General features: G+C 43.1%; 1 protein-coding gene across 3 annotated transcripts in view; it reads left to right on the top strand.

Moving 5' to 3' along the window:
• Positions 1-26014, top strand: part of Reln (reelin) — a 426015-nt gene that overhangs the window by 209104 nt on the left and 190897 nt on the right. For all 3 annotated transcript variants that reach the window (XM_075956443.1, XM_075956444.1, XM_075956442.1), the window contains exon 8: positions 5120-5171. In XM_075956443.1, the coding sequence (XP_075812558.1) occupies positions 5120-5171 (52 nt within the window). The remainder of the gene's footprint in view (positions 1-5119; positions 5172-26014) is intronic.

Raw genomic sequence — 26014 nt, 5'->3', positions numbered from 1 at the left:
CAACATGTAATTAAAATAATACTATTCTCAGTTAACTAGCAAAAATCTTATGAATTGATAAATAAAATGTACATTTTAAGAAAGCAAGGTACTGAAATGACCCTTTTTTTCTAAATTCTTATATAAAGCCTTTTTCTTTTTTTTATTTATTTAATTATTTATTAAGGATTTCTGCCTCCCCCCTCAACCGCCTCCCATTTCCCTCCCCCTCCCCCCGATCAAGTCACCCTCCCTCATCTGCTCGAAGAGCGTAAAGCCTTTTTCTTATCCTTACTATTTTCTCTTTCCAAGTCAAGAGTTTCTTAAGATGTTAAACTTTGGTTCCTAACAACAGATAAACTCCAACGGATTTCTCTTTTAAAGAATGTGCTGAATAAGTGAGTTTGTTTTTAAGTAATTCATGCCAAGCGACCCTAGAGTCACTCTTAATTAATTTCCGTGTTAGAAGAAGGTCAATCGTGGGATTATATGTGCAATGAGCATGCTAAATTAAAAACAGCGCAACCACTCCCGTGAGCATACGGCTCGTGGGCCTTTTGTTTTCGTCTTCCTTTCTGACGTGATGACTGCATTCATTTTACATCCCTGAAAAGGACATCGAAGCCTTGTGACCAAGCTAGGTCCCACTGGCTCAGCCCACTGCCTCTGGCATGTTCCTTGTGCTGCCTGGTCAGTGCCTGGCTCCCCACAGCCCCTTCTCCTCTTCCTCACAATCTTCCTCTTCACCCTGGGTCACACGCTGCGTTTCAAAGTCACTAACTTCAAAAGTGGACAGAAAGATTAGCTTCCGTAGCAAAGAGGGGGAGAAAGCCCTATGTAGATGAGCAACTAAAAGATTTAGTTATCGAGATGTAGAAGCCAGCTAACTTTGCAGCATGTTCTTACTTCGTTCTGCTTGAATACCCTTTCTGTGGCAATGGATATATTTAACCTATTGAGGATGTGAGTTTCAAAACACTGATGAATTGAGTTTGCACCTGAAACTAGACCACAAACAAAATTAATTAGATGCAAATTAAAATAATAGGTGCTTATAATTGAAGTCTCACAGGGTGTTATACCACTGCAGACGCCGGTAGTGAAATGCTCTCTGAAAAAAAAATAAGATCAATTTGCTGGTACTCTTTAAATAATATACCATGAGTGAATTAATTATCTAGAAACCCTAAAATAAAATTAATTTTATCATAATTAATTGAGCTGAGAATAACGGCCTGTTTGAGGAGACGCTCCATTCAGTAATATTTCTGAGAACGTTGTCAGTGGGAGGTAAAGGTATGTCGTGATATAATGCCAGAAAATTCGTGTTTCCACAAGTTCCCATAGTCGGTGAAAGCCACACTGTCGTTTCTCTGTAGTCCAGTCTGTTTATGATTAGGCTCGGACCCCGGCTGGCTCGTGTTGAGGTGTAGATGTGAGACCATTCACTCATTTATCACCCTGTCATCTCAGGGTGAGACGGAGAGGCAGGAGGATGGTGAGCTTGAGGCCAGCCTGGGACACATAGCAAGAGCCTGTCTCACAATGTCTACATAATAATAACCTTGTAAGATATGAGAGTGGCCGGCAGTTTGTATTCCCATCATAAGTATTTCCCAGAAAATGAGCATGTTCTGTAGGTCCCGAGAGACAGAAGTCAAAGGACTAATGTTCATTTAGCTTCCGGCCCGTTTTATACTGTGCCAGTCCCCTAATGGCCGAAGTATGTGTGGTACCCGTGCTGCCTCCAGAGAAAGCAGTCCAACCGAATGGAAAGTGAGAGATTCGTATGCCAGTTAGTATTTCCAAAATCTCGAGCATGTGTACGGAACCCCAAAACTGAATCCAGTTGAAGCTGTTGTACATACAGACTGATGGAAGATATGAGCCCTGAAACACCGCTTGATAAACAATAGGCCTGCTTAGTTTTCATAATCCGGTTTCTATAAATTTGTGAAGCGAAGAACCACAAGCCAAGAGTCTCTGTCCGTTAAGGCATTTGCTTTGGATCTACTAAAAAAAAGACACGTGTGTTCCCGAAGCCCTAACCTGGGGTCTGGATCTGAGGTCCCAGGGCTGGGTCAGGCTGCCCTAATGAAACAGGACCGCGCCAGCGGAGACACAGGAGGTGGAAAATCAGCGATGGCGTTTGGTTCAATGCGACCAGCCCGGGCGAGATGGCCAGTGTCCTAAGAACTACCTTCTGGGGCTGGCAACGGTGCCAGGACCCTACAGGAGATCACAGCACAAAGTAGCCGGCCGCCCTAGGAGACTGTCGTCTGGGTCACGTTGATCTCAGGTCTGGTGGTGTGGGCCCCACTGGCTCCGAAGGAGCTGTTACTGTCTTCCTGCTCATTCCAGCCTACGGGCTACAGATAAGGCCCTTCATGCCAATGCTTTCAGACAGCTCCTGGGCTTGAACTTGGGTCCTCGTGCCTGCACCGCAAAGACTTGATTAGCCTCGCTTATCTCCAAGGCCCTCCTGTTATTTTTCGTAGCTGAGACTTTCTCTAATCTTAGGGCCGTAGTACTGAATGGAGCATCAGACATCACAGGAGTCCTCAGTCTCCCTTGTGAAGGAAAAACAAATATAGAATCAATGACTAATCAAAAGCCGTGGTCACCTCATTCGCCCCTGAAACTTAGCAGTGTGTCGTGCAGAGGTGACAGCTGTGTCACTTGGCAGGACAAGTGACTCAGCACCATTTGTTATGTGACCAGGAAAAGTACTGAGGATTCTCTAAGATACTCTGTGTACTAGCAATAGCAATAACGATCGTGCTTCTAATTTATATGTCAAGGAAACAGTTTCATGATTCATCTGGGACTCTATTCCGTTCCATAAAAATCATTCAGTTTCTCTGTTGGTCATGTGCCTCTTTAGATCTTAATATGAAATTATCTGGATGAAAACCCATGAGCAGAGATGGGTTTTAAAGTTAAATTTACTTTAAAAGCTATGGGGCGGGGGGAAACGCAGATTTCTTTGCAAAGTATTTGATGGTTGGTATTTCTCTAATATCTCTGCTGGGAGGAAGATTGGACAGGACAGCTAGAATTCCCTTTGTCAGGACACACCGCTGATTCGAGTTTGGTATACAGTAGGAGCTCGTACTGACTCTGGCTGAAGGGACTATAAAATGTCCCTGCCATCCTCTCTTACCTTGGCTTCCTGCCTGCTGGAGTTCTACAGTCACATGGTTAAATGTGTCAGGTCATAAAGGAGCAAGACTCAGTACTGTGCCTAACGTACTGAGTGTGCATTTACACACTGGCCGTGTCAGAGAGAGGAGCCTCATGAGGCAGCCATACCTCAGTGGATGGTGCTCAGGAGCCCAGGAAATGAGAACTTAGCTTTTATCTCATTAGCACTGTGTGCCTGCTCCAAAGAATAAATAACTTTATACGTAATCTTTCCAAAGAGGAGAAGTTTGTCAATGAGTTCTTTGGGACACTACAGTTTCACAGAAGTGTGGGGAGGTTCTTCCTAGGCCCTTTTTCTTAATATCTCTCCCTCTCTCTCTCCCTTCTCCTCTTTCCTCCCTTTCTCATTTCAAGAAATAGTCACAGCTTCTTCAGTTCTTTTGCAAAGTTGTATCATCATGACCACAGTCAGTTTTAGATTATCTTATTATCTCCCCCGCAAGGATGATGGCATTTAAATTCGCCGTTTTAGTTCTGTTGACTTAAAGAAAGCTTTTTGACTGCATGCGTTTGCTTTGTGTGCATAGGGGTGGGGCACAGGGATAGACAGTACACTTGTGAAGTCAGGGGACAACTTGCTAGAATCAATTCTCTTCCTGCCTTCCACCAGGTCCCTGGGCCTGAACTCAGTCTTGGGTTACCAAGTGTCTTTAACCAGTGAGGCATATCACTGCCCCTCTATTTACTTTTTATCTTGTTTTCCTCTTTTGTTTTATTCTTTTTACTTTCTTTTATATAGTAGTTTTTATTTTTTTAAATTATTTTAAAAAAACTCTTTTTCTCATCTTACATGCCAACTCCGCTAACCACTCCTTCCCCTTCTCCTAGTCCCTCCACCTTCCCGCCTCCCACCCCTCATCCCACCCCCATCCACTCTGCAGAGAGGGTAAAGCTTCCCATGGGAAGTCAACAAAGTCCAGCGCATTGCTTTGAGGCAGGACCAGGGCATTCCCTCCTACATCTAGGCTGAGCAAGGTATCCCTCCAGAGAGAATGGGTTCCAAAAAGCCAGAACAAGCAGGCAGGGATAAATCCCGATCTCACTGCCTGTGACCCCACAGTCTCTGCCCCAGCCATACAACTACATCCACATTCAGAGGGCCTAACTTAGTCCCATGCTGGTTCCCTCGCTATCAGGCCAGAGTTGGAAGGCTTCCATTAGCTCAGGTAAACTGTTTCAGTGGGTGTCCCCGTCATGGTCTTGACCTCTTTACTCATATTCTCACTCCTCCCTCTCTTCAACTTTGGGAGCTCAGCCCAGTGCTCCACTGAGTTTCTCTGGCATCTGCTTCTATCAGATGCTGGATGAAGGTGCACCCTCTCCACTATTGCTTAGGTCTTAACTTTCTAGTCTTTTTGTTTGTTTGTTTGTGTTTGGTTGTTTTGTTTTAATTTGCTTTTGCTTTTTTAATACAGGGTTTCTCTGTATAACAGCCCTGGCTATCCTGGAACTCTCTATAAACTAGGCTGGCCTCACACTCACAAGAGATTCACCTGCCTCTGCCTCCCAAGTGCTGGGATTAAAGACGTGCGCCACCACTGCCTGGCTTTTTTCTAGTCTTTTACTCTTACTTTATGCCCCAGTTTTTGTTTGGTAGCCTTTTTATGAGACTCTCTTTGGCTCCCAGGCTGGTAATAACATAGAGGAAGATGATGGGCTGCATGTAGTCCTATCAAAAGCCCTTGCAGGGTGTCCTAAGAAGTCTCAATGACTCTCTGAGAATCTTACCATCCAGGCTCAAGTTGGGGTCTCTCACAGTTTGCTCCCCAAGGGGGAATAAAGGAATCTGTCTGCTCCTGGCCCACTGGTGAGAATGGTGAGCCGTTGGGGAAGTGTAGCCTCTGTGGATGGAGCTTTCTCACTCCCTTGTTCCCAAAGCCCTTCTCCCCTCAAGTTTGTCTTCCTCTCATACCCCTTGTTTGTATTTTCTCTCTAGACCACCACATGCCTGAACACGACAACAGCGTCTGTCCTCCAGTTTTCCATCGGTAAGTGTCTCTTAGCGATCGTAGCAATATTTCTTAGAAATGCTTGTTTGAACCAGAGAATACAACTGTCCCCGATGCTTTCAGGATTGGGAACGAGGAAATCATTTAAAAGGTAAAATTAAATATTTTAAAATATTGCCAAGCAGTGCATGGTGTTAAAAGCGCTACAGATAATCTGTAACCTTTTAAAGACTTTTTATTATGTTCCGTTTATGTATGGTGTGTGTTTGTTTGTGTATGTGATTTATGGCTTGCGTATGGAGGTCAGAGGACAATTTGGTAAAGCCGCTTTTCTCTGTTCACCCTGTGGATCTTGGTGATCAAACTCAGTTTCCAGAGTTGGCAGCATCACCTTTGCTCCTGGCTTAAACAGCCCTGAAATATTCGTTATCAAAGATCATTACATATGGATGTCGAATGCATTGGCTTATTCCATTGTGGCAGAAATGACTTCCTAGTTATGTTTGCTCAGATTAAGACAGACATATGTTCAGTTTTCGGAACTCTGATGGGTGGCAGAAGAGAAAATTATGAGTGGTTGAAAGAAACTAAGATTTTATGTTTGACATAAATAACCTATGTTTAATTTCGATTAATTAATTAATAATTAGTTAATGAAAAAACTACTTTGTCAGGAAAATATTTCTTCTAAGGGTTTCTGTAGGAAAAGTAAAAGTTCCTATCCAAAATACTCAGTAACAGTCTGCCTTTTAATGAAATGCTAGAGGTTTTGCTACCTATTCCAGTCTTTTTAAAATTTTATAAATATGTGTGTGTGTGTATATATGTGTGTGTGTGTGTGTGTGTGTATATATACATATGTATATATGTGAATCAATAAGAAACTTGTACACATTTCCAAAGAGAATATTCTAGAGAAAGAGAGAGTGTCCTCTCCACGAGACGTAGGTTTATCTCTGACCTGCTGCAGAGGTTGCTGGCATCTGATAGCCACGCCCTGGCCAGTGTTCTGTAGTCCCTCCCATCTGGACTGCCCGTCTTTGGAGACCAACCACTGAGACCCTTTTCCTCAGCAGCTCCTATTACGTAGTGCATGGCAGTTTGGGCAGCTGGGAGCCCACTGGGTTGGCTATACCAAAGTGCGGTTTTCTAGGCATGTGCTTGTTCAGCTTGTGCAGGTGTGTGAAACTGCCTGGTTACCGTTTGGGGTACTTCTCACATTCAATAGGCGAATCAAAAGTGCATATTCGTAAAAAGAAAATGCTGGCAAAGATAAAAAATGGAGAGGTTTTTAATTTTTTTTCAATCTGTTAGCTTGCCTATCCTAACTCTCATTATCAAGACGAAATACAGTTCTTTTTAGGGTAGTAGTTTGACAATAACAAATTTTTAAAACTATAGCCTGATAGGCCTCTTCATGGATCTTAACTAGAATTAATGTGTTCTGTTTACTACACCACTGAAAAGTCAGAGTAATTTATCTGTGCTGGGGGTGCATTCGTCGGGGTTCTGTAGAGTCACAGAACGTATAGAATGAAAATCTCTCTCTCTAATACACACACACACGGATTTTTTGGAATGACTCACAGACTGCAGTCCAGACAAAGACTAGCTGTGAATAGAAAGTCCGAGAATCCAGCAGTTGCTCAGTCCCACGAGGCTGGTGTCTCAGACAATCTTCTGTATGTGCTGGAATCCTGAAGAAGTGGGCTCCTATGCCAGTGAAGGAACAGATGTGCTGACCAGGCAGGGCAGCTGGCGAAAAACAAACCCTTTCTTCTTCCACTGTCTGTACGTAGGCTTTAGCAGAAGTGTGACTGGTTCAGGGTGAACCTTTCCACCTCAAGATCTGGATCGGACGTGCACGTCTTTCAGATTAGATTCGATTCGATTCGATTAGATTAGATTAGATTAGATTAGAGGCACGTGCCTTCCCACCTCAAAGGTCCTGATTCACCCTCTTCAAACCAGTCAGAAAATCTCTCACAGGTGTTCCTCCCATTTCTGGCTTGTAGTTCCTTCCAGATGGAGGCAAGTTGACAACCAAGAATAGCCATCACATGTTAAAATAAACGTTAATTTCAAATATTATATTCAGGCAATGAAGGACCACGAAGGAATCCATAATTCCACTAGACTTTTCATTTTGATCAAAGGAGATCTAGCGTCAGTTAACGTGATCTTTATTATAGAGAGGAAGAAAGTCTCATTTTGTGAGTAACAAAGATGACATCGATTCTCTATTTCCCGGCCTTTTCAGTCAGACAATTGCAGCGTCAGTTCAGTAGAACTCACAGAAAAGGAGCAAGCAGGGAGAACTAGGGAGATGGTCGAGAATGTAAGGTTTATCACGTGACATTCAGGACACAGAATAACTCCAGGCCAAGGGTTAAGGTAGCTGTAGCATCTGACTTAGCCCAAACTTTAATTTTCCTACCTGTTTATAAACCAGCTCATATAATTGAGAGAACAGATTTGATGCCTGGCTCCTATATTAAATGATATAAAGAGTAACAGATCCGAGGAGAAATGGGCCCAGGGAGAAAGGAAGAGAGAGAGATTCAAGTTTATAACCTTCAAAGTACATTTTTAAAATCTTTCTGGGTGATGGTTTTAAAATACAATTTCACTAAAATGAAATTGTAATGTAGCATTGTTAATGAACCAATATATTTAGAGAATTTTTTAAAAATTTTTTTATTAAAAATTTCCACTTCCTCCCCACCTCCCTTTCCCTCCCCCTCCCCCCACTCCCCCATGCTCCACTCCCCTCCCACTCCCTCTCCAGTCTGAAGAGCAGTCATGGTTCCCTGCCCTGTGGGAAGTCCAAGGTCCTCCCCTCTCCATCCAGGTCTAGGAAGGTGAACATCCAAACCGGCTAGGCTCCCGCAAAGCCAGTACATGCAGTAGGGTCGAAACTCAGTGCCATTGTCCTTGGCTTCTCAGCAGCCCTCATTGTCCGCCATACTCAGAGAGTCTGGTTTTATCCCATGCATTTTCAGTCCCAGTCCAGCTGGCCTTGGTGAGCTCCCAATAGATTAGCCCCACAGTCTCAGTGGGTGGGTGCACCCCTCGCGGTCTTGACTTCCTTGCTCATCTTCTCCCTCCTTCCACTCCTCATTGGGACCTTGGGAGCTCAGTCCAGTGCTCCAGTGTGGGTCTCTGTCTCTATCTCCATCCATCACCAGATGAAGGTTCTATAGTGATATGCAAGATATTCATTAGAATGGCTATAGGATAGGGCCATTTCAGGCTCTCTCTCCTCAGCTGCCCAACTAGTTAGAGAAATTTTAGTTTATTGATTAGAAACTTCATTGGGAAATTTATTCACATTTTATTTATTTTTAATTTATTCACTACATTTTCAGACTAGAAGTTTTAAAGAATAAAAAGGGTTGAAACAACAGCAAACCGTTACCTACACTGTGTATGATGCTGCGGGGTAATAGGACATCACAGGTGGGATTGTTTCCAGGATGATTGTATGTATCTTATGATCATTCATTTCGATGGGTGATTATGAGGTAGAAGGCAGTGACACCCTCCTGTTGACAGAGATGCTTTGAGTGCTACATTTAAGCATGCACCTAAGTCCCAAGGGTGTCATAAATGTGTGGATTCACTTCTGACTTTACTGCCCGTAGTAATGAAATATTAAAATAGCAACTGCGGTTTAACAACTATTTCATCTAGACCCACCTCAGAAGTTATGCAGAATCAGGTCTGTGTTGTGAGCCGGGCATTTGCATTTCTTTATGTGTCTTGGGATTCTCCAAATCCATACAGTTAATGGGACTATAGCCAGGCAGCTTTGGTGACACTCCTGGAGAAGACAGTTGAATGTGCAGTGTTTCTCATATAGACTCATTCAGATAGTACATAGGTAATAGTTATTGATGAACTCAATTATGAATTATATCGTTAGCTATATTTTCATATTGTCCTTGTAAACATTTCCAGTTAAGTTACAAATATAATCCTCAGGATTTCCAAGCACCTCACAGACCTGTATACAAAAATTGCTTACATTACTAAGTTGTGTCTTTAAGTTCCTTCAAACATGTGTGATGTGGATAAATATTACCTGTATACATAAAATGCTATATGTATATTGTTCATGTGTCTACATGCAAACATTAAGAACATTCTGAAAGCCAAGTTTTGCAAGCTAAAATTTATCAGGTTATCAATAGCTAAGCCATTTTTTAAAAGTGTCCTGAAATATTCTAGGAACTTTTCATTTTTCCATTCCGATGAAAGATCTGGTTTCCATTTCTGCGCTGAGGCATCGATTTCCTGCAGTCCTCCTTTGATTCATTGGATTCAACGTATGGAATTTACGGTTAGAGCCTTAGGGGCATTGGCCCATCTCCTTTAGATTTCCTCCGGGATGGGAGGAAAAATTTGAGCTGATGCCCCTTGCGAACCATTATCTTACAGATTTCTCCAAACTGTTTTCTCAGACAGAATTCTGCTTCCAAGGGAAATACCCGAGGCTCCTCGTATCTGTCATTCACTTAACAGAGTTTTACTGGGTATTTGCTTCTCATTGTCTTGAGATAACTTTAGCTGTAGTAAAAGAGAAAGTGAGGAGACAGCACTGTTACAGGCATCAGCTGGGCAGTAGGAGGCACCGGGTCTGCAACAAGAACACTCCAGGGCCAGGTTGTTGAAGTTATGGTGAAAATGTCAGGTTGTTGCAGTAGAGGGTGACAGTGTCAGGTTGTTGCAGTAGAGGGTGACAATGTCAGGCTGTTGCAGTAGAAGGTGACAAGGCCAGCTTGTGCCACATAGATCCTATCTCAATAAAAACAATTAGTTTTTTAATGGCACAGTTTTAACAGAGGTCTACAAAAAGGCCTCTTAGACAATAAAATATAATTGTCCTGGTTAGTCCAACTGTCAGCTTGACACAGCCGGAGTTATCTGAGAGACTCTCAGTGTGGGAACTGCTCCAATAAAATTTGCCTCCGGCATTTCTGTGGGTCGTTTCCTTGATGGCTGGCTCCTGTGAGAAAAGCTTGTGGTACCGTGGGCACTACCATCCCCTGGCGGGTGGAGCTGGGCTGTGTGAGAATGCTATCTGAGCAGAACCTAGAGGACAAGTGGGTTAGTAGCAGACCAGCTTCTCCACGGCTTCTGCTTCGCCTGCCTGACTTCCTCCGTGATGCACTGTGACCCGGAAGTGGAAGCCAAATAAACCCTCACTTCCCGCCATAACGTTTATCACAACAAATCGAACTAGGACTATAATAAAGTGAGTTCTTTAAAAATTTTGTCTTCATAGTTAAAACGGAGCTTTTCATTTGCTGGGTAGACACTTAGATTGAGCCACTCTATAAAAATATGCTTATTCACTTCTACCCAGTTCTTTCTTTAGAAGAATGGGAATCATTTGCCAAATAAGGATTAAAGATAAACAGACACCATAAGAACAATCAATGTGGTTGTGGAGAGTTGGTTGGCTCAGTGGTTAAAGCACTTCCCATCGAAGAGTGGGAATCTGGGCGGTGGTGGGGCACATTTTTAATCCCAGCACTCGGGAGGCAGAGGCAGATGGATCTCTATGAGTTCTAGGCCAACCTGGTCTACAGAGCAGGTTCCAGGACAGGCTCCAAAGCCACAGAGAAACCCTGTCTTAAAAATACAAAAACAAACACAACAACCAAAAACAAAAAACAAAAAAAAACAAAGAGCTGAGCAGGCACGGCAGCCACTCATAATCCCAATATTCAGAGGGCAGACATAGGGGAAGCTCACGGCTAGCTGGCTACCTAGAGTAGCAGGAATTGGCACACCGTATTTATTTCTCCATAAATACAGTGGGAAGCAAACATGGAAGACTCTTGGCATCAACTCAAGCCTTCACATGCACATTCACTACATATGTGTGAGCACATGCACATAGACACACTTGCGTGCACACACAAACAAACAGATCTGATGGTAGGACGTGGGTAAATCTGTCGCAACATTGTAACATTCTTAGATCCAGAGCTGGGAACGCACAGATAGAGATTGACTACCAGAGTGACGAGTGGTCACTCCAGTGGCATCGAGGGAAGTGTTAACTCGGTGGCATGCAGGCTTTCGTGACAAAAGCAGATTCAGAGAAATGATCTGGGGATGTCAGTCAGTAGAGGTGATCCTGAAAGGAATTAAGAATCACTGGTAAATTTTGTTTCTACTGACTGGCAGAAATACATACTCGTGTGCTCAGCAGAGTGGAGTTGTTGTTGTTTATTGATGATTCATAAAACTAATTACCTTTTTAAATTTGGCTTTATTTACAGATGTCTGGGTTTTTTGTCTTGTGTGTCTATGGGATGCTTGTGTGTCTGTAGGTTACTGTTTTTATATTGGGGAGTTGTGTGTGTGTGTTTATATTGGAGAGATGTGAGTCTCTGTGTTTTTGTACTTTTTGTTTGCTTTAATAATGTCAAAACAGTGAAAGATGATTAGATCATATACACTTACTATTTAGATATTAAAATATGACAGAATTCTTGAGCCTGAATTTCTTTCTTTCTGTGCTGCACACACCAAAGGGTCTTTGCAATAAACAAGAGCTGCCTGCATCGTATGAACATGCTCTGAAAAGTAAACTCTGGAATAATCCAAAGTTTAAGGTACTCTTAGCTGAATTGGAAATTAACAAAAAAAATGGGGCTTAATTCTTTTATTAAATAAAGAAATAAAATGCCGCTTGTGTGAGAGATTATAGCTCGTGCAACATAGAGAAACTGTTCATTTTTCCCTTGAGCCCAATTCATAAACTTCTTAATTACTCAGAACTTGATTCAGTAGATAAATTTTCTCAGCTCTCTTAGAGCAGGTAATTCAGAGGGAGGAGAAATTGAGCCCTCCGTAGCTCTGTGTGAATCACTGCTCATACCCTCAATGAATTTACTAAAATTATAGACTATATTTCAGACTAGAGTCTTGTGCTTTGCAAGAATTGCTATCCTTGCTAAGACCTTCAAAAAGTTATTATTAAATAGTGAAACCTCATCTGAAACATGCAAATCTGTGTCGTACCAATAGTACTCAAAACAAATATAAATAAAATGTGGAATTTTAGAAAATTTTGATGGCAAAATTAATTTTGTGCTATACTTCATGAAGTTCAATACATGTTTTGTTTGATTATAAAATTCTTAGCTACAAATTAGATTAAAATTATGTGTTTGAGGCTTAATTTTCATGTCAATACACAAAACCTAAATATCTATATATAGAATACATCTATATATCTGAAATTAATAACTGTGTGGAGCAGATTTCGACTGAGGATATCCTGCCTTTCATCACAGGAGTGGCCCGTGCCCCTGTATGACACATATGTCTTAAAAGACAAGTTTAAGTTAGAAACATACATGATTCATTTTAAGATATATTTTTTGAATCCTTTTCACACCAAAGAATCAAATGGTATTTTTAGAAGAGACTATTTTATCAGCTTAAGTGCTACAGTAAAAAATACTCTTAAGTATAAGCTTCTGGGAAATTTTTAGATTAATTTCTAAAACCAGTAACTAAATGAAAGATGACCTTCATATACATTAGAATACCTGTTGGAAAGTAAAGATATGTCCTTCTGCCCTTTCACTTGCAATATTCGCTTTGCCACCCACCCAGTGGCACTTAAATATCAGTAATTAACTCATAACTGAATTCTGCTAACATTAATCGGGGTCTTTCTTCACAGAGGGAGTTCATAAGTAGATGTAGAACGAGAAGCTGATCGTTAGGATAGACAGTATCCTCCCCAGTACCCCTCTCCCAAAACTCATTCTGCTGCCCTAGCCTGATATCAGGCGCTAGACCGTCAAGTCCTCTGAATTCCTTTGGTGGTATCTGCTTCACCCTGCTTTGACTGACCATTCTGCACATGGGCTTTTACCCTTCATTGCTAGAAAATCCTCCAGGACTGGGGAATGTGCATCTCTGTGTGGCTTTAGACACAGGTGAACTAAGTTGAGTTTATTACACAGCTGCGGAAAATGGCTTCGTGGTGCTCCACGTCTGTGCTCAGGATCGCACCCGTTTCTGACTTCTGTAGCAATGGAATAGGCTGAGGGAACTCTATGAACGATACAGATCTCCGTGTGAACCAGTAACGTCCAGTTTCTTGTTGACTAATGAAGGGCACTTGATAAAGGGCCTTCTATCACAGAGGGAGCTCTTCGGGAGTTTGCTGTCTATGATATACTGCGCCTGGAATCGCTGGTCTTACACCCAGAGTTTTATTTCCGTCTTTACAGAGTACTAGGAGCACTGGTTCATTTGTTTTTATACCAAACTAACCCACCGTTACTACAGGAGTAGTATATTAATATGTCAAGTCTACAAGTTGTAACCTACAAGCTGTAACGATACTATGACCCCAGTTTTAAACCTAAATTATTGTCATTTGCAGAACAGCTTAATATTTCTTAGTTTTCACGTTGTTTTGTTCTTCTCCTACGCTATTATGATGTTACATATTGATACAATTTACATCATTTATAAATGATATAAAATATAATTAAGTTTTCTGTAGTGGTGATATAGCCTCTTGTCCAATACCACTCCAGTGAATTGTTTTTATTTTTCCTATTATCTTACTGCATATGAACTATCACAGGATATCATGGAATGGATGTAACGTTTCAATGCAAGTGGGCAAATAGACCAGGAAAGATGAGAGTTTTGTCTTAAGGACCGTTTTACGAGATTCTCAGACCGTGACTTATGTATATCTATAAAAGAACGGCTGCCGAAGGAAGATGGTCCTTGGCTGAGCTGACGGTCTACCTAGTTTCCAGCAGGCGTACTCTTAGCGGCAGACACACGTCTGCTGGTGTTGTACACCCTCCACTGCATGGCTGCTCCTGCATTTCATGAGGGGCACTTGATGTTTCCATGCATGCAAAGCTTATGCCTTGTGAAGCTCAGGGGCTGGGGTCAAAGAGGCCATGCTTTGGTTCATGGGTGAAGAACTGAGCAGGGAGGAATGCGTACCCTATCCGATCATGTTTTGTGGCAGCCCAGAAGGAAGTGTCCTGGGGCTTCTAGGTGCCAAATGACATAGACGGGAATTGCGACTGCAAGGACACCACAGATAATCACTTTAATTAAAAATTGTTCCATTCTATACAAAGGCACATCCTGGAATAACTCTTGGACCTGTCGAGAACAAATGAACTCAGTTTGGGTAAAGCAGAGCAACCAAAGTTAATGAATTTGATAAAACATTTTATTGATAGAAGTTGTCAATGTAGAGAAATGAATATGTCCATAATATTTGGTCAGCACTGAGTTATCAATTAATAACTATCAAGCATGGAAATCTAGGGTTTATTGTCCACATTGAGATTTGCACACTAAAAACACCCCTGGGGAAAATGGCATGTTTATAATTTGTAAGCACAGATATGTTTATGACTTATATTTATAACTGAGGAAGCATTATAATATTATAGACAGGATTAGTGCACACAAGAAGATCCTTTTCAAGCATTTACCCAAACAGATATTAAGGACTAAGAGAAAACAAAGTAGACTATTTAAATTAATGACACCTCAAAACTATTCTGCAGGTATTAAAAACATGCTTCTTTTAAATCTCCCAAACGTGGAAAAAAAAAAACGATGTTTTCAGAGCAAGTATTTTCCATCTGCTGTTTTATATCTGTTTATTTTCTAAATGATGATACCACGGAGCAACGATTCCTGCTTGGGGTCGGATCTGTGCAAAGAAAAGTGACAGCGTGTGACTTCTTCATGTCTCGTCCCTTAGTCATCTTCCCGTCTGAACCCTCATTAGGGGACCTCTTCCAGTTGGCGGCAGATGGACGGTGACCACAGGAAATAAGATGAGCAGCTGTCCCCCGCCTTGGCGCCTGCCTCCCTGTTGGTCCTCTCCCTGTTTTCTTCATTGTACTGCCACACCTATCGTAGAGACACACTGGTTCTCTTGCCTCAGCTTGTGCTTGCGGCAAACGCTGAGACCTCCCCCGTTTTCTACACTGTTATTATCAAAGGATCAGTGAAGATGCACAGCCGCCTCCAGCAAAAGAGCCGCACACCCTCAAGCCACTATCGAAAGTGGGTCGTGACCTAGTGGTTTGTCTTGGTGAAAGTGGGTCATGACCTAGTGGTCCTCTTGATTGGGCAGAATTGTTTTCTGAAATAAAGATCACAGAGTGACCGGAAGCTCTTACTATTTTCTTTAATGTCTTGCGGGTACCATGATGGTATTCCCTACCCCAGTGAATCATTTTTTTAAAAATCACTCATAGCTTTTAAAAAAAACGTAATTATTTCACCGATAGGTTCGGGTTGCCCTTCACCTCTTCCGATTTCAATTTAGAGTGAGACAAGTCTGTTCACAGTCTGATGACTGTGGCTTAGGGTGATAGGGTCACTCCTGGGATGATGTTGCCCAGCCCTCTAAAGCTTTCCTTAAGAAGCTCCTCCATCAACCCATCTTGAAAGACAAAGGGGCATGTTGATCCTGCTAAAATTTGCTCCCATCTTAGCAAGGAGCCCTGAGCAGCCAGACTGCGTGCATTCCGTGACTTGATGATGTTTTCCTATCTAATGCGGTGATTTACACGCTGCACCAAGAGCCTGCTCATCTCAGAGGCTGAGGCGTGAGTGATGGCAGCGTGGCTCTTATGCCACGAGAGCCCTCCGAGGGCCCTGTTCAGAGGCTCCTTGAGCCCGCAGTGTTTATGACCCTACTACGTTATCTAGAGGCATGATTTCTACCGGTGTTCTTGGCCATCTATCACTCCTGTGAGACGGGTCCTCTCCTCCTTCTGGGGCCCCGGGCTGCATTTTAAAAGGCAGATTGTTTTTTAAAGCAGAACTTTGGCGGGGAGGAGGCTGCTGCCGGCTCTCGCTACCAGTCCCCAAGAGGACAATAGCTCCTTCTATTGTGTCCTGCTCTGATCTGATTTTCTTCTTCGGAAAGTCTTGGGATTACTGGAAAAGGACATAACCCTGTAAAAAAAAAAAAAAAGAAAAAAAGAAAAAGAAAAAACTACCCAAGCCTTGAGAGACAAAATGCCAATTGATTTATCCTGTTGCTATAAAAGGGAAGAGAAATAGAGAGAGCTGCCAAAGATACAAGCTCACAATCCCTAATCTGCAATTTCATATTATGAAAAAAAAAGAAAACTACAGGAAAAAATAGGAGCCAGGTTTGTTTTTCAGTGTATGTGCTGGCAAGCCTGGCGTGACCTGAATTTGTTTGCCAGCAAGACTTGACTTGAGTGACTTAAAGTTATTTATAGCGTTTGTTTCTGCTACTTGAGTGAATATGCACACGTTTCGCTGTAGAGATGCTAATGTGATTGATAAGAAGGTATTGCGCCAGCTCTGCTTAGGGTGTGGCATATCATATGGTATATGCACCGTATTTCCTTTCTGAGATCCGCAGATTTAATAAATAAACCATTTGGAATCTATTAACCACTAAACCTCTTGGGATTAAGAACCCACGTAGCTGTCCTTCCAGAAAAGGAGTAACTCATCAGTGTTCACGAGAGGTTACTAATATTCCTGTCTTTCGATGGCCTTGAGGGTAGGCCAAAGGCTTGAAAAGGTTGTTTATGTCAGCTGCCAAGACAGATAGAAAGAAATGGGAGGGGTTTTCATGAATCTTTTAAAGCTCCTGGCTCCAGCAGACAGCTACGGTCTTCCCCATGTGTGTACAGGAAGAGGTGTGTAAACTATTGCCCAGCGAGCAGTCCTGTGGCATCCTTCAAATGGGCTATACTTGATTCACGCTTATAATTGCTATTTGCTCATGTGCTGGGGTATTCTTGAGAATGTCAGCTCTATAACAGCGCTGTGCAATCCCCGATGGACCAGATCAGCACAGAAGCACTCCAGTGAGCAGGTTCTGGGAACTGCTGGGTCTCTTTAGCTTGTATTGAACTTCTAGACCTCTTAAGATCATATTCAAGTTCGACTCCAAAACTGAGTATTTCTTATGTCAGCAAACAAATGCCTTAATGGTAGTTTATTTAATCCCAACCCAACGGTAATGTGATCCATTTCCTTATCAGAATATTTTAATTCAGTAATGGAGAAAAGAATTTTCTTTTTCGTCCTTCAGAACAGTTTTGTATACCTATTTATTTTAAATTGGCAAATAGAATCAGATGCATGTGCCATGCACAACATGTTGTTTTGAAGTATCTGCACAGCCAGGCACAGTGGCGCACATCTTTAATCCTAACACTTGGGAAGCAGAGGCAGGTAGATCTCAGTGAGTTCTAGGAGAACCAGAACTACACATGGAGATCCTGTCTCAAAATTAATCAATCAAACAAACAATCAATCAAAAACCTACAGTGCCGATTCTCCACATTCCCGGGTAACTAGATCCAGCCACGCACCCCCATTCTCTTCCTAGTGTTAAAACACATTCATCACCGACGTGTGCGTGCCCGGAAAAGTAGAAGATAAAGTCGGGGATATGGTTTAGTGTCCTCTGCTACTCGGGCTCTTGGACAGTCATGAAACCCAGGAAAAAAATGCAGAGTTTGTTCTCAGCAGAAGGGATTCACCGTTTGTATATTTAAATTGAAGTTTGGAGGGGCATGGCAAGAGTTTCTCTTAAGGAAAGAAATGTAAACCCGTAGAATTAAAATCAGGTGCAAGCATGGTTGCTTGTTTAGAATGAAAATTGCAACCAGTTTCAGATTTTTGGAAATTGACAGTTCTACAGATAATACAAAATCAAGAAGTAAAACCTCTTTGATAACTTTTGGTGACCTTATAATGTTGATTCACGTCCATCGGCTGCATGCTCTTACATCTTATTATATAACAAACAATTTTGTAATGTTTTCTATCAAGAGCACAGAGAGGTGATTCTGTCTCTGGGGTTTGATGCTTAATGTCTTAACCATACCGACTGTTTTCAAATGATGTCATTTAAAGGTGGAGGATAGTTATTACTCAGAAAAAAAAGGTCTCATTTGGATTTCAGGACATTTTTAACTTCCTCTGTGCAGTGACTCATCTTAAACGAATACTTGAATTGACATCATTCATTAACCAATGCATCATCGGAGTCTTTGAGTCATGGTGCCGTCTGCGTCAGCATAGTGAGATGTAGGAGTTCCTGGTGGTTCTTTTCAGACTGGAAAGAACTATGTTCTAAGGTAGATGCAAACTACAGAAGAAAGTCAGAACAACCCACAATAAATGTGTCCTCAAATCAGTTCCTTCTAACCTACATTCCCGATGCAGTCACGGTTGCCATCACCACTGACTGCCACGGGGCAGCCCGAGGGGGTAGCAAGACTGGAGATAGCAGATATTTTAAAACACTACCATGCAGCACATTGCTAGAGCCCCCTGAAGGGCCTTGGGAGGGGCCAGTACATACAAGTCAGCTTAATGGTGAATGCATTTCTGTCCATGCTAACCACGTTAGAACTAAACACCGTAAGTACAGATGCTGCATTAACTCATCTGTCTGTATTCACATTCTGATCAGCTGTTTTGCTTCCCTTGATTCTTCTGCTCGTTGCCTCTGTTTTTCCTTTGAAGTCTCCTTTGCATCTTTAAGACACTTGGTTTTGTTCACTGCTTTCGCCTGCATCACAGTTATCCGCAGGAACCATGAAGACCCCTGTACGCTGCTGCATTTTGTGTTCTGGTTCCTAGGAAGTGCCGCACACTCACATAGGTTTGGAAGCCAAGCATCTTTTTTGACACTCAGAATATTTCACAGCATGAGACTTTCTAGCGCATATGCAGAGACACACAAATGTTGACGGTGGTGTCAAAGCATGGGGAGGGGACATCCGTGCCAAATGGACCCTCTACCCACCCTTGTGTAAGTCTGCCCCTGGCAACACTTCGGAGAAGAAAAGTGTTCGTCTTCTTGATTGCTTAAATCTACTGCTGCTGTGTTTAAACATCTTAGAGCGAGGTGTGAAGAATGAGCCACAAGTTAGCCAGGAACACATCTTGTCAGGAAACACTGTTACTATGTTGACTCTCTTAGTTACCGCGACCTGCGCTAGAAATGTGCAACTAGCTGCTGTATCTTTATTTTACCAGTTGTTGATGTGTGTCACCAAAGGACAATGTTAAAACAAGAACAGAGATGCAACATTGGCGATTCATGCGCCGTCGGAAACAGATCATCTCGGTATACGCTCAAAAGACGTCAGTGTGCGCCCTGGTGCCCCCAAGAGTTCCCGGCTCCATTCTGGTAGACAGGCTGTGCAGCTCTGTTCCCTGCGCTGCAGAAAGAGGAGCTCCCTAGAGCCGATGGTGCTGCAGTGTGATGAGGAAATTAAATCTGGGGTCAGCAAGTGATGGGGAGAATCTCATCTGGGGTCAGTGAGTGATGGGGGAGAATCTCATTGTCATCCAGGGACAGCAAGTGATGGGGAGAATCTCATCCAGGGTCAGCGAGTGATGGGGGAGAATCTCATCCAGGGTCAACGAGTGATGGGGAGAATCTCATCCGGGGTCAGCGAGTGATGGGGGAGAATCTCATTGTCATCCAGGGTCAGCAAGTGATTGGGAGAGAATCTCATCCAGGGTCAGCAAGTGATGGGGAGAATCTCATCTGGGGTCAGTGAGTGGTGGGGGAGAATCTCATCTGGGGTCAGCGAGTGATGGGGGAGAATCTCATCTGGGGTCAGGGAGTGATGGGGAGAATCTCATCCGGGGTCAGTGAGTGATGGGGAGAATCTCATCCGGGGTCAGCGAGTGATGGGGGAGAATCTCATTGTCATCCAGGGTCAGCAAGTGATTGGAGAGAATCTCATCCAGGGTCAGCGAGTGATGGGGGAGAATCTCATCCAGGGTCAGCGAGTGATGGGGGAGAATCTCATCCAGGGTCAGCAAGTGATGGGGGAGAATCTCATCCAGGGTCAGCAAGTGATGGGGGAGAATCTCATCCAGGGTCAGCGAGTGATGGGGGAGAATCTCATCTGGGGTCAGCTAGTGATGGGGGAGAATCTCATCTGGGGTCAGCTAGTGATGGGAGAGAATCTCATCCAGGATCAGGGAGTGATGGGGGAGAATCTCATCTGGGGTCAGCTAGTGATGGGAGAGAATCTCATCCAGGGTCAGGGAGTGATGGGGGAGAATCTCATCCAGGGTCAGCTAGTAATGGAGAGAATCTCATCCAGGGTCAGCTAGTAATGGAGAGAATCTCATCCAGGGTCAGTGAGTGATGGGGGAGAATCATATAAAGACCACATAAAGGCAGGAGGTATGGCCTGGGTAGGAGCCATCCCTACAGATCTCTGGCAGTGACAGAACCTGTGTTAATGTGATTAGCAAAGACTGCTTGACCCCTTCGAGGAGAAAGGCTGGTCTGAGGTCTGCTTTGCCTGAATGACAACTGAAGTCAAGAGAAACAAGACTGGAAAAGAGTGTAGAATTCTGAATCCACACAGTAGAGCCCTGACAGTAGTACTTATTTTTTTATAGTTTGCTGACTCACTGATTAAATGATTGTGACCTGGCTTCCATTAACAGAGGCAGAAAGGCAGAGAATTACTTGTCCATTTCTTCTCAATTATAAAGGGACAATACTGTTTGCATAGGACCAGGGATAAGTTAATTTTAGATACAACTTTTAACTGAGTGAAGTGATTCAGACCAAGTTTACTATAAATACTTTTTTAGAATTACAGTGGCCCGGCGGTGGTAATGCATGCCTTTAATCTCAACACTCGGGAAGCAGAGACAGCTGTATCTCTGTGAGTTTGAGGCCAGGCTGGTCTACAGAGGGAGTTCCAGGACAGACTTCATAGCTACAGAGAAATCCTGTATCGAAAAACAAAAATAGAAGAAAAAAAGAAAGAAAAAGAGAGACAGAGAATGAGAGAGACAGAGTTACAGTGATGTGGAGTTGGGATGTAGCTCAGTGGTAGATTTTCAAGTACAATTAGAAGTCATTTATTAGGGCTATAAGTGCAATTATCCTGAAACCTGATGCTTAATTTTGATGTCATTATCTTTTTTAAAGTTCTTTCTTTCAGTTTTGATAATATATCATTTTGCCCCTCCCTTTTCCCAAACCCTTCCATTAACCCCGCACACCTGTTCTTTTTCAAATCCATGGCCTATTTTCCTATCAATTTTTATATGGGAGGTGTTGGCAGTATTCCTAAATGCATGAGGACGGTCTGTAAGATGACACATGTATGTATGTTTTGAGGGCTGACCATTTGGTATTCCATAAATACTTGGTGAGCTCTCCCTGAGAAAGACTATTTCTCTGGCTTTCAGGGTTCATTCGTTGCCTGCAGTTTTTGCGGAAAGTGAAGCATCATGGGCTTTTTCCTCATCCACGTTAGCATGTCTATTGCTGTTGTCCTTGTCTGGCTCACTTTTCTCATAATTAAAATGATCTGAGTTGGAAGACTGGGAGATGGCTCTGTCGATATAGTGTTTGCCTTCCAAGCACGAGAACCTTGGAAGTTTGATTCCTCAGAACAAACCAAGAAGCAGACACGGTGGTTCCCGTGTGCTTGTCATCCTAACACTGGAGAGGTGGAAGCAGACAGATCCTTGGGATCTATCCTCACTGGATAGCCACCCTAGCCTACGTGGTGAGTTCCAGGTCAGCGAGAGACCTTGTCAGAACAACCAGATAGACAGTTCCTGAGCCTGACAGCTGAGATTATCCTCTGGGCACACACACACACACACGCACACACACACACACGTACACACACACACACATTATATGAGTTGGCGATTTTTTTGGTATGTTGCTTCTTTTTTTATAGAATATAGCAATTTATAAAGCCTTTTTAAAATAGCTTCTCAGTTTTTAAAGCAAATGACTCATCAAGAAAACTTCTGGAAAGTTGACCTTTGTCTTTGTTCTGTGAGCCCAATTAGGAGGCTATCACAGTGATCCGGAAGAGAGATCCTGTCCTCTAAGGAGGTGCCACTGGAGCAAAAGAAGGGCACAGGAAGAGTCCCCGGAATTGGGTGGCTATGAGAGCAGAAAGGGAGAGAGATGGTCAGGTCGTGGGAGATAACGTCCTCCACACAGCGCCTCTCTTCTAAAACAGATTACCTGTTTAGATAATTAGATGCTCTGCCTAGATGTCTAGAGATGACTGAGATCATGACCGTGATGGTGTTTAAGGAGCTGGAGCATTTGCAGTTTTCTCTCTTTATCAGTAACGAAGCAGTAACGGTATTAAGGCATGACCCTAAGTGGGAATAAAGGCGCAGAAACCAGTCCCAGCGTGCTCTGACCACATGAGTCAGCTTCAGGCGATGGAAGATGCTATAAAAGAAAAGCAAAGGGAACAGGAGTGGGCGCTTTATGTACCGAGAATATTGTGAAGTGGGTTCTGATTCCCATGTATTGGCTGTCATGCAGCCGATTAAAGTGGGGGTGCGTAGCATAGTGCCTAGAAGTGGGGGCACATAGTGTAGTACTAGAAATGGAAGTGCATAATGGAGTGACTCCCCTAGAAGTGGGGAGTCATAGCATGGTGCCATGAAGTGCGGGTCATAGCCTAGTGCCTATAAGTAGAGGTCATAGTGTATCCCTAGAAGTGAGGGTGCATAGCATATGCCCAGAAGTAGGGATGCATAGAGTATCCCTAGAAGCGGGGGTCATAACATATACTTAGAAGTAGGGATGTATAGTGTACCCCTAGAAGCGGGGGTCATAGCATATGCCTAGAAGTAGGAATGTATAGAGTACCCCTAGAAGCGGGGGTCATAGCATATGCCTAGAAGTAGGGATGTATAGCGTACCCCTAGAAGCGGGGGTCGTAGCATATGCCTAGAAGTAGGAATGTATAGAGTATCCCTAGAAGCGGGGGTCATAACTTATAGTTAAAAGTAGGGATGCATGGCGTACCCCTGGAAGTTCACAAAAGCTCATTTCCTAGGGTGCAGATTTTTATTTCTTGGTGGGTACTGTGAAAATTTGGACAGAACAGATTTTATGTGATCTTGGCAGCTGAGGACTGTACAGTCTGAATTTTAACTCAATTCCAGAGCTGTATAGACTTTATGAACTCTTGTCTCTGTTCTGATTCGTCCTGGTGCCCTAATCTTAGCACGTCTCCTTTGCTCTTCTTCTTTTAAGTAGATTCAGTTGCTAATCTGTTTGCCTGCCTTATTAACAAGCAGGCACGTTCATGTCCTGGGACCAAGCAGCATTTTTTTGTGTATGAACTTAAAGCATTTCCACTGAAGGGCAGGAAAAAACACATTAGTCAAGAACTTGCAAGTGGAGCCTCGCCGACTGTGGCTATGACCTCCCGTAATTGTTGCCCAACACATAGCTAAGCGGAATCTCTTCATGCACCGAACTGTCTCTACAAAAGTTAAGGAACACAGCTCTTGGCTGATAAGATTCAACAACGAGCAGAGCCCCAAATCCCTCACTCCTAGGCCTGCCTGTGGACAGAGCCTCTGGAACAACTTGAGTTGGAAGAAGAAGCATGACCTCCACCTACACTATAGCTAGGATTTTCTCTTACTTTATAGTTTCTGTTCAACATTTGTTCTTTGTAAACATCACAGCCACCACAAAGCAAAGATTTCTATTAGCCTAACATAATATAGGCAAGAAATCAAAGCACCTCGCAGAGTAATTTACTCAGCCGCAGGAAGCGATACAAGCCAGAGACAGAATCTGTACTATGATTTTTGATAAATGGTAATTAAATTTAATTTTCTCTCGGGAACAGATACGATCAGGTATTTCTTTTCCTAGAATAAATGAATGTTTGAAATGTTGACTAGTAGGCTAGGAAGTGACGTGGTCTGGACCGAGAATGACTCTGGATGCCAGGAGTCACCTCCTCAGCCTCCACAGCAGTTCTGTGATGTGGGTTGCCGTTCTTTTCCCCAGTTTTTAATAGTGGAAATCGGGGCACAGAAGTAGCAGTGTCTTGCCTGGGGTCACACAGTAAAGAGATGTGAACGTAAAGATCGTAAGATTGACAGCCTGATTCAGCTACCTGCTCTCCTAACCCTACACATCGCACTTGGAGAAGATTCAGCAGAGGCAACTGCACTGTAAAAAGTGGGAGGAGACCAAGGCTTCTAATTTTGATTTACTAAATATTAAATGTCTACTGGGGATGGCTAGTAGCCTTTAGATCTCTTAAGCAGAAATCTCTTGGGAGATATAAACCTACCTATATCAATTACTTTTCTCATCGCTATGAAGATAACACCTGGCAGGAGCAATTTAATGAAGAGTTTGTTCTGCCTCATGGTCTGAAGTACAGTTCATTACATCAGAGAGAGTATGATAGCAGAGGCGTGAGGCGGCTGGTTACGACACATCCGCGATCGGGAGCAAAGATGAACGCCGGTGCGTCATCATTCACGTTATCCTTTTTATGTCAGCAATCTCGGTTCGTGAAATGGTGTCACCCCCATTTGCTGCGGGTCCTCTCTCTTCCCTAAGACCGGTGTAGAAATTCCCTCTCAGATACGCCCAGAGGTGTGTTTCCTAGGCAATTCTAGATCCTGCTTGTCCACTTGGCAGAGTATTGACCATCGCACTGGGTCATTATGGTATGGATTCCATTAAAAGCCTGAAAAGGAGGTAATAGAACCAAAGGAGATAAGTGTTGAGGAAAGAAATAATTAATGCAGTTTGGGTCTTCTAGGAAATAGAATGGTAGTTACCAAAACCGGAAGGTGAAGATGGTGGGCAAGGTAAGGAGAGAGACGAGGCAAAGGGTACAGTTTCAGTTAGAAAAGAGTAGCACCCGATAGCCAGAGAAATGCAGAAAATATAAATTTATGAAGCAATGTGGCAAATGTAGACGAGTGTTTAAGAAAAGGCATTGTTATCCACATGTTCTGTTTGTCTCGATATAAACCCTACACTATTATCAGCTGTGGTCTGGAACAGGACTTTAAGTGCTGAGGAACTGTGAAGACAACCCAGTGTTCTTGTGCATGACTCGACCATGCTAAGCAGGTTTTTTTTTTTTTCGAGACAAGGTTTCTCTGTAGCTTTGGTGCCCATCCCGGAACTAGCTCTTGTAGACAACGAACTCCCAGAGATCTGCCTGCCTCTGCCTGCCGAGTGCTGAGATTAAAGGCGTGCACCACCACTGCCCGGCATAAGCAGGTTTTTTAAAATAGCATAGATTCAAAGACACAGTTTAGTGGCCCAGCTCAGGATATCTCAGTAAAGAGTAAAGAGCTGCTTCTTGATGGGCAGGTTCAAGGTAGTACCCAGCACTTCTAGCACAAAGGAAGAGACGACTTGTATCATAGTGCAGTGCAGATGTGTCCTAAATCAGAGGTGACCTGTTGGTAAAACATCTGTCACTAGACACCACAGTGACAATGCTCGATAACGCTGTGTACAGCTGTTGCTGTCTGTCTGTCTTTATCACTTATAATCATTAATTTAGAATTAAGAGCTGGCAACTGAGACAGCTAGACATAAAATATACGGTCCTCTCTCAAACGCTGGGCTTGGTGACCATATGCAGTGCTATGTGGTGCCCAGACTTCCTCAGCAAATTGGAGAAGTTCATTAATTTTGCTTATTGACTCTAAGCTTCATCATTTTTTAACCTTTTGAGTAGAAATGAAAGTGGCAGACTTTTTCATTAGTCTGACAAGAACCAAAGGAAATGCTTGAAGGTTTTGTGGGTGTTTCTGAGACAAGGTCTCACTGTGTGGCCTGGCACTGTCTCTCCTGGAAATCTCGATATAGACCAGGCCGGCCTCCAACTCAAAGAGACCCACCTGCCTCTGGTTTCTGGGTACTGGGAATAAAGGTGTGCGCCTGACCTTTGAACTTCAGACGCACCTTAAGCACAGTGTTGTCTCTGAGACCATAGTTGTTACCATGGTTTCCAGTGGTCTTCCTTACATTGCCCAATCGCTGAGTTCTT

This window comes from Microtus pennsylvanicus, chromosome 22, assembly GCF_037038515.1.
Source record: "Microtus pennsylvanicus isolate mMicPen1 chromosome 22, mMicPen1.hap1, whole genome shotgun sequence".
Taxonomy (NCBI): Eukaryota; Metazoa; Chordata; class Mammalia; order Rodentia; family Cricetidae; genus Microtus; species Microtus pennsylvanicus.
The sequence above is the reverse complement of the archived record's forward strand: the minus strand, read 5'-3'. Positions and strand labels throughout refer to the sequence as shown.